Here is an 8,872-nt window from a genome sequence, read left to right as displayed (position 1 = left end):
TTATGTTCAGTATAAAGCACCGTAACGTTACTGTTCATATGAAGAAGACGAGGATGTTGACGGAGGATTCAATACGCAACGTCAGTGTTACTTCCACGGTGTCAAGCAAGTCGGTCAGAACAAAATAGGAAGTTGGATCTTTCTCCTTTCAACATAAAACCCCTGGGGATGTACCTGAATTAAAATGAACATGTTATTGATTATAAATGTATTCCTACAAAACGAATCCTATAAACAAATTGACATTGTTGTATAAACATATGTTAAACATGTAGAAATCCTACATACTAAGCAGTTGATTTATTATCCAATATTATTTTGAAGGTAATATCGTTCAACTTCCGGTGCTGTTCTTGCGACTTCCACATAACTTGATGGAGTTGAACGTCACCGATGCTGCTTGAGCCCCTGGCATACGAGCTACTGCGTCCCGAGTAGAAAGACTAAGCTAGCTAGCGGTGTACAGCTAGCAAACATCCCCTCTCCTTAGAAGGAGCACCGTCCTTGGACATAAGTACATCAAAGCGAAGGAGAACCCTGTCTGTGATACAATGAAGAGGCGGATACACTCTGGTTCTGTGCTGGTTTATTCGCTAGTCTCGTATTTCTGTTCGTGCTCTGCGTTTTATCTTCCGGGTTTAGCCCCTGTGAGTTTTTGTGAAAAAGACAAAGGCGGTGAAGATTGCCAGGTATGTTACATTCACGAGACCGACCATTTGTTATGTAATGTACCGTTCGTTTATTTATATTCTGCAGTTGGAATTGGCATATTCATTTTAATTTGTTGTCTTCCTTAATCCTGCTAGCTAGCCAAGCCTCCCTTAAGGCCCGGTCTATTACCTGGCACCGGAGCCCTGCCAAATAGTATAAGACATAGAAAGATAACGTTATCTATCAATACTTTTTAGCAATTGATGTTGTGGCCACGGGACTGTATACACTATCGAGGTGTCGGGTTTGTCACCACCCCACCATGAGATTATTGTCATATGTGCGCTGATTTAAATAATGAATTATGACTGACTGATGACGTTACTTCTCTTGACTGGCCACTGCTCTGCTTACGTTACGTTTGGAGTGACCAAGACAACGATGGGCTACCTCAAGCTGTCAGCTTTTGGCCTGTGTAAACTAATTTGTTCAGTTATAAAAAAAAAAAAAGTAGACTAAAACAAACTTTTTTTTGCTTCTTTACAGACAGTCATTCAGCTGTTTGTTAATCGCTTGGACTCAGTGGAGTCGGTCCTGCCTTATGAGTATGATGTGTAAGTAACAGTTAATTTCTCCTTGATGCCATTTGTGAAATTTATGCGTTCGAGCTCAACGACATCTTCTCTGTGTGTGACTGTCTCTGACATTTGTTAAAGGTTTGATTTCTGCAAAGATGACAAGGAAATGAGGCCTTCTGAGAACCTTGGACAGGTGCTGTTTGGTGAACGAATTGAGTCTTCACCATACAAGGTGGGTGTTAACCAGGCAATGGAAGCATGCATGGTGTTTCCATACATGTTTGTTTAATGCACTATATTAATGCAACATTACTCTCATTTGGCTTTTTTATAGGTCAGCTTCAAAGAAGATGTGAAATGCAAGAAGGTGTGCACCAAAGCCTACAAGAAAGACAAGGAGAATGCAGCCAAGCTGGATTTTCTTAAGATGGGAATGCAGCTGAACTACCAGCACCACTGGTTTGAATACGTTTATACTGCACTGTACTATCCATATTTACTTGGGGTTTGTTTGAAAGTTGTGTAACCGCAGGAAAGATAACAGATGCATGCACATACTTTTATAGATCAAGATGTTTGTTGAGGTGAATCAATAATTTTTTTTAGGATCATTGACAACATGCCGGTGACTTGGTGCTATGATGTGGAAGATGGTCAGAAGTACTGCAACCCAGGCTTCCCCATTGGCTGCCTTGTTACCTTAGATGGCCGAGCTAAAGATGCTTGTGTTATCAATGTGAGTTGTGTTTTCTGTTTTTAAACATGTATAATTCACATATTTAGTTTAGGATAATTGTTCATCTGCTTGTGAAGTGGTTTCTAATTCTGACAGGTAATCACTTAATGTAATCATTTCTAGTTTTAATGATAATTTAGCTGAGTTTAGTGAGCATTTATAAAGCATATTTGCTTATTGTGTTAAACGAATACAAAATAAATCTGTAATTCACAATTTACTGTAATTTTTGTCTCAAACAGTATTTAATAATACAGATACATTGGAAGCCATGATGGATAATATTTGTAATAAGACAATTCCAGTATAGAAGATACTAAACAACATACAGATGTGTGTTTACAAATAACATTGAGGAATCCGAGTACTTGATATCCAGTAAAAACTTTTTTTTCAGTCCGAGTTCAACAAGAAGAACACGTTTTACGTCTTCAACCATGTAGACATCAAGATCACTTACCACAGTGGAGCACAAGAAGGATGGAGAGGGGCTCGGCTGGTCACTGCCACTCTGGAGCCAAAGAGGTAATTGTGGTTGGTAGTAGTTTAATATGATGTGTACATCATTTGATCTATGTCTAATCTACCTCAACATGTTGCAACTACATTACAACTCACCATTCAAAACCAACACTAGATCTGTTAGTAATCTAACATGAGGGATGTTGTGTGTTTTGTGCAGTATCAAACAAGCTGATGAAAATAACCCAAGTTGTGAAGGTGGCAGCCCAATGGAGGTCCCTGGGGTGTTTGAAAATGATGTGTCAATAGTTTACACCTACTCTGTCACATTTGAGGTAGGCCTCCAAGACAATATTAATATTAAACCAATTGTACTAATATAAAACAATTTATATGTGGCTATTTTGTGTGACGTTTTTTGCAACTACTTTACTTTACAGGAAAACAATTCTATCAAATGGGCCTCTAGGTGGGATTACATCCTGGTCTCCATGCCTCACACCAACATCCAATGGTTTAGGTATGAAGATATTTTTCTTGTCTCCCTAAAACTCCCTGGGTTTCGATGCTTGTTAGTTGATGCAATGTGTGTCTTGTGTGTTTGTCCAGCATCATGAACTCCTTGGTCATTGTCCTTTCCTGTCTGGCATGGTCGCCATGATCATGCTGAGAACCCTGCCACAAGGACATTGCCAGATACAACCAGGTGGACCAGGTAAAGCCATTGCAGAACTCCCTGTCCGTCTCAGTTGCAGCTGATCCAGATGTGTATATGAAGCACTAGCAAGTGAAGACTTCTTGAAAATGCAGCTGTTAGTTTTTAAGGGTAAAATTTGAATTGCATTAGTTTTTGTCCTGTTCTGTCAACATGACTGAAACATTTAATTCACAAATATCCACGGTTGAGGTTTTCACCTGGCAGTAAGTCTGTGTTTACTGGTCATCTTGATCACAGTTACATGGCTGTTACAATGCTGTATTTCTGCAATTTGAAATACCGACACACTGGGTGCACAGTACCCAGAATTATGAATATGTTGTTACATTTCACAGGCAGACTTGATAAAGCTTCCAACGACCCAGAAACCCACTGTACTCTACGTAAGCTTATTGAAAGCTGTTTTGAACAGAAACGTTTGTGTTTAATAAATCAGGTGTTTGGGTGAGTGATTGCGGTAAAACTGCACATTAGAACACAACGTAAAATATGGTGCGAATACTTTTTAATGTGAAACTATAAAGAAAGGGGCTATAAAGAATTGACCAAGCAGTTTTCACACCACATTTTACAGCTTTTGGTAAACTAAGTTGTCTGTCTTCACCTTGTTTTTCCTTTGCTAACAGGTGAGGTAGTATTCACTGCTTGGTGGTGGGTTCACTTTTATTGTTTGCCAATTTTAAGTACTTCCTTGATTGTGACTGTCGCTGGATTGCTTTCCGCCTCCCTTCCCAGGAGGACGCGCAAGAGGAGTCGGGGTGGAAGCAGGTGCACGGTGATGTGTTCCGACCCCCCCAGGAAAGGCATGTTGTTGTCTGTGTTCCTTGGACAGGGCACACAGATCTTCATCATGACCTTCATCACTCTCTGTAAGGACTATTTAATAGTAGGCTGTGACATGTAATACCGGTTATAATTACACATACTGAATTAGATTTTCAGTTTTCCTTTTGTGTTCAACACATCAAGATTATGATTTAGATTAGAAAACTTTATTAATCCCCAGTGGGGAAACTCATTTGCCACCAAAAATGTGTACAGACAACAATAGACACAGAGCACAACAGACAAGTAACACACTACAAGGAACAAACAAAACCATAAGATACCCCATAAAACATGTCTAAAAACACCTAAAGATGTTTTTAGATTTAGACTTGACATCTTTCTGATTGGCACATATTCTTTTCACACATACTTTCTCCAGAAATCTCTTTATTGTTATCAGTATTACACAAAAATGATGCATTGTTGTTGTTTTCAGTCAGGTTAGTCAAATGTGTTAAAGAAAACTATAACTTCCTAAAACAGTGTGCCTGTGAAACTGAATTTAAAACTAGCTGAATTTAAAAACTAGCTGAGTTTTAACTTCCGCGATCTCAAAACATACTCTATTTAATTTTCCCTTGCCAAAGTTTATTTTCCCAACATAGTAACAGACGTCCTTATAGCCAGGGAGGCAGTTGGACAATTCCAGTCAGAAAGTTCAAAGCAAGGTTGAAGGCCCTTCTGTTGTAAATTTGAACTACATTATCAACCGAGAAGATGCCTTTAAAGGCCCATACATTGTCACGCCGGTTTTAGGTTTTACGACTAAAGTCAGGGGTCAGTGGATCGGCGTCGCAATAAAAGCAGTCTTGCATTGATATTCCAGTACTAAATTTGCAATTATGCTGTTATGTCTGAGTGAGTGCACTGATGACCGATTTGTGCGCTTTAGTCCTGGCCTGCCTTGGTTTCCTGTCACCCGCGAACAGAGGGGCGCTCATGACATGTTCTGTGGTCCTCTGGGTTCTGCTTGGCACGCCCGCTGGATACGTGTCTGCACGCCTTTACAAAAGTAAGAGTGCAGTGAAACCGTTGTAGCAAAATGTCGCGAGTTGTTGCCGTCTGCATGATCTTTCTCATCATGATATCCTCATCCATCTCTGTTTCTGCTCTCAGCTTTTGGAGGTGAAAAGTGGAAGACGAATGTCTTGCTGACAGCGCTCTTGTGCCCAGGGTAAGTTACCTTTCTACGCCGCTGTTCATTTGTCTCATCTTTGAACTTCCTTTCTGCCCTGGAGTGACTTGTTGCGCTGTATATGCTCATTTTGTCTCGGGACACCACTTTTATCATTCTCACATGTATTATCTTTCTATGTGTTATTGTCGGTCTTCCATCTCTCTTCCCTAGCATTGTGTTTGCAGACTTCTTCCTGATGAACCTGATCCTTTGGGTGGAGGGCTCCTCAGCAGCAATCCCCTTTGGCACTCTGGTGGCCATTTTGGCTCTGTGGTTTGGAATCTCTGTGCCTCTGACCTTCATTGGTGCCTACTTTGGATTCAAGAAACCTGTGAGTTAGGCCTCCTAATTGATCCAATTGTGTAGCTTTAACTTATTGATTACAGATGAAATTTGTGTGTGCTTGAGAGTTTGTAATCTTTTTCACACCCTGTGTGTTTCTGTGCAGGCAATTGAGCAACCAGTGCGAACAAACCAAATCCCCCGCCAAATTCCAGAGCAGTCATTCTTTACAAAGCCTATTCCGGGTATAGTAATGGGGGGCATCCTGCCCTTTGGCTGCATCTTCATCCAACTTTTCTTCATTCTCAACAGCATTTGGTAAGAAGACAGGAGCGATGTCTTTCCTGATTGTCCTGTAATTCCTGTCTTGAACAGCTCACACCCTGTGGCAAGTTTGGCCTTTTAACAGGTGTTGTCTTTGATCCTTTTAGGTCTCATCAGATGTACTACATGTTCGGGTTCCTGTTCCTGGTTTTCATTATTCTACTCATCACATGCTCTGAGGCCCACAATTCTGCTTTGCTACTTCCACCTATGTGCTGAGGTACATGACATATCTGACCTCATGACAGTATAACAGTATAAAATAAGTTCAGTGCATTATGTCATAACATTGTCAAACAACTAAAGTATCTTCCTCTTGATCTTGCCTTTGAATATGTTAGTCATTTGCTGGCACAGCCCAGACTACATGTTATGTTGACATGCCCTCTTTTTGCATTTTGTGCCAGGACTACCACTGGTGGTGGCGTTCCTTCCTGACCAGCGGCTTCACTGCAGGTCTATCTGTTTGTCTACGCTGTGCATTACTTCTTCTCGAAGCTGCAAATAGTTGGAGCTGCGAGCACCATCCTCTACTTTGGATACACTATTGATTATGGTCCTCATCTTCTTCCTCTTCACAGGTGAGGCTTTGAGATAAAGTGCCGTGAGGTCTTTAAATATGTATGCTCGACTACTTGATTACCCGGCAATACAATGGTGTCTGTGTGGTTTGTAGGCGTGATACTCAGTGGCAGTTTACCCGGTTTTGTGATTCAGGACTGCTATCCTGTTCCTATGACGTAAAACACCAGAAAGCAGTTCACTCTATTGTGCAATACTGCTCCTCTCGTCATTTCTCTTGCCAAGCCTTGTCATTTGTATTGTTGTACCAGCAGTACAGAAGCACTGTGTCAAATGTTAAGTTAAAGAGCATACATTTTCAAGGACCTATTTGAACATTTTTGTTTAAAGTTGAATGAAAATATCAGCGACTGTGGGAAATTTTACGAGAATGTTCAAAGTCCCTTTTGGTCAGATCCAGTTTTGCAGACTTATTTGGGTCAATCTTACTGTCTGTGATTTGCTGTTTGACCATGGAGCTTCTTCTTTTTATAATCTCTTTTTCTGTAGATCAAAAGATACAGGCACCACTTTTACTCGTTGCCGTGTCTGATGAGTCTATATGCTCTCAAGATTCCTGACCGCTGCTGAATTTCTCTGTGCTTTCACTTAAAGTCGTGCAGGTTTATGTACCACGCCACGTCTTCCCAAAGCGAGGACGAACGGAACATTGTTGCCGCTTTTGTCTCCACGTTAATATAGACAAATTGACACATGTTGACATGGCAACAGCACTCTCCAGCCCCGTACAGCACACCCACTCAGATGAGAGTACGGGTGTGTGCAGAAAAAGGATAGCAGCCTAGTCTTTATGATACCCAGAAACATAGCGCTCACTCATCTTCTGGTGTTATTCTGTCATTAGGCCGGATAAAAGTTAGCCTGTAGCCCTGTTTGTCACTGCAGCTCTGCTTGACACTATCTTAAGACAGAGCTGTAAGTAGCGAGGGGACGAGATGTCAAAAGATTACCACTAAGAAATAATCCACGGATTCAAGGAAAAGATTATCAGTTTCCCTCCTTGCTTCCAGTTTTGATCTAAATAATCCTAATCTCTCTCGTTCCCCATTTTTAAGTTTATTTTTAATTTTTTTTGTCTGTCTTTTTCACCTCATCCCAACTTTGATCATAACTTAATTTGGGTTTGGGCTGCTTGGCCCCTGTTGAGCTGTCAGATAGGACTTTTATACCCACTTGACTTGATCCAGGATTTTGACCAATCTAGCTTCTCAACATTGGGGGAGAATGTGCTCGCTGACTAAATGAAGGGTGTTCTTGAGGAGATTGCCGTCTTCGCTGTCAAGTTACATTTTTTTCCCAAGCTTTTCGTGAATGGAGTCTGGTTTTGCTGCGACAGCAAGCTGGCTGTTTTTACACTTTTACACTTTGGTTAGTTTTTGTGCCTGTGCTCCTGAAGTACATGCATTTCAGGACCATTAATGTTGTGCTTTCTTATATTTGTCCTCTTTTGAAAAGAGATTTTCAATGACCGCTAGTCCCGCTTGGTTGTTTTTAACATTTTTATATAGTTTGTAATACCATTTATCAAATTTCTCCAACCCGTCTTTTCCTCTCAGGTACAATTGGCTTCTTCGCCTGCTTCTGGTTTGTAAATAAGATCTACAGTGTGGTCAAGGTGGACTAGAGGACTGAGGGAATGACTGACTCCTCCTGTCGCAGTGCTGGCCTCCTCCGTGCTGGCTGGGTGATAAGTGGTCTGAATGGCCCTGAACTGAAACCATCACTTGTCAGACCCTTAAAAAGACCCGAAGAGCAGAGTGTGCTTTAAACCTATGTTGCGATTGTTTTTTCTTTTCTTTTTTTTAATATATATATAATATATATATATATATATAATATATATATATATATATATATATATATATATATATATATATATATAAATAAAAATTGTTGTCTTCACTGTTGACCAGTAATATTTTGAGTGGCACCTTGAAAATCAGTGTGGGTTCCAATGATCTATCTGTCATAGTGAGCATTTGTTTGGATGGGTTTAACAAGAAAAGCAGAAATGTTTTTATTTTAATTTTCTAAAGAAAGTAAAATGTTCGGTATTTTTGCTTTTCTATTCCCTTTGGCTAAAGGTTTTCTTTTTTCATTACTTGTAACGTAATGATGAAATGTGTGTACATATATTGTATAGAAAGAGTGACCGAGAGAATGCTACTTAAAGACTGTCATCTGTAGGAGTTTCTTTTCTTTTCTTTTCTTTTGTAAGGTGAAGATGGGGCTATACATCCTTAAATATCAGCCTGTAATGTAGTTCAGAAATTCTATATAAAACACTGACATTACTATGACACATTTCCAGTCTCTGGTTTTTGATGGCTACATTTAAATGTGCATAGAAACAAAGGGCACACTTGGTTAAGAAGCACATCGGTGTCAGAAGTATAAGGTGCACATGAAGGACCATCTCTCACGGACATGTCTGATTGTTTGGCCACAGGAGAGAATCTCACGTAGTTATCGTAATGCAGTTCATGATTTTTACCGATTTTAAATACATATGCACCTCTTTTAGATTTTAATAA

At 40.1% G+C, this 8,872-nt stretch overlaps 1 protein-coding gene across 1 annotated transcript; it reads left to right on the top strand.

Moving 5' to 3' along the window:
* Positions 1-357: 357 nt before the first annotated feature.
* Positions 358-8,640, top strand: LOC117737415 (transmembrane 9 superfamily member 2). Its single transcript, XM_034543370.1, is given in 23 exon segments — positions 358-689; positions 1,198-1,265; positions 1,368-1,461; positions 1,564-1,688; positions 1,836-1,965; positions 2,363-2,490; positions 2,648-2,762; positions 2,868-2,947; positions 3,037-3,059; positions 3,062-3,105; positions 3,107-3,142; positions 3,881-3,934; positions 3,936-4,014; positions 4,866-4,985; positions 5,090-5,147; positions 5,322-5,481; positions 5,599-5,750; positions 5,864-5,939; positions 5,941-5,976; positions 6,164-6,211; positions 6,213-6,302; positions 6,304-6,337; positions 7,895-8,640. Coding segments are annotated over 23 exon segments (1,956 nt in total). The 5' UTR covers positions 358-551; the 3' UTR covers positions 7,963-8,640.
* Positions 8,641-8,872: the final 232 nt, after the last annotated feature.

This window comes from Cyclopterus lumpus, chromosome 10 (assembly GCF_009769545.1).
Source record: "Cyclopterus lumpus isolate fCycLum1 chromosome 10, fCycLum1.pri, whole genome shotgun sequence".
Classification (NCBI taxonomy): Eukaryota; Metazoa; Chordata; class Actinopteri; order Perciformes; family Cyclopteridae; genus Cyclopterus; species Cyclopterus lumpus.
The sequence above is the reverse complement of the archived record's forward strand: the minus strand, read 5'-3'. Positions and strand labels throughout refer to the sequence as shown.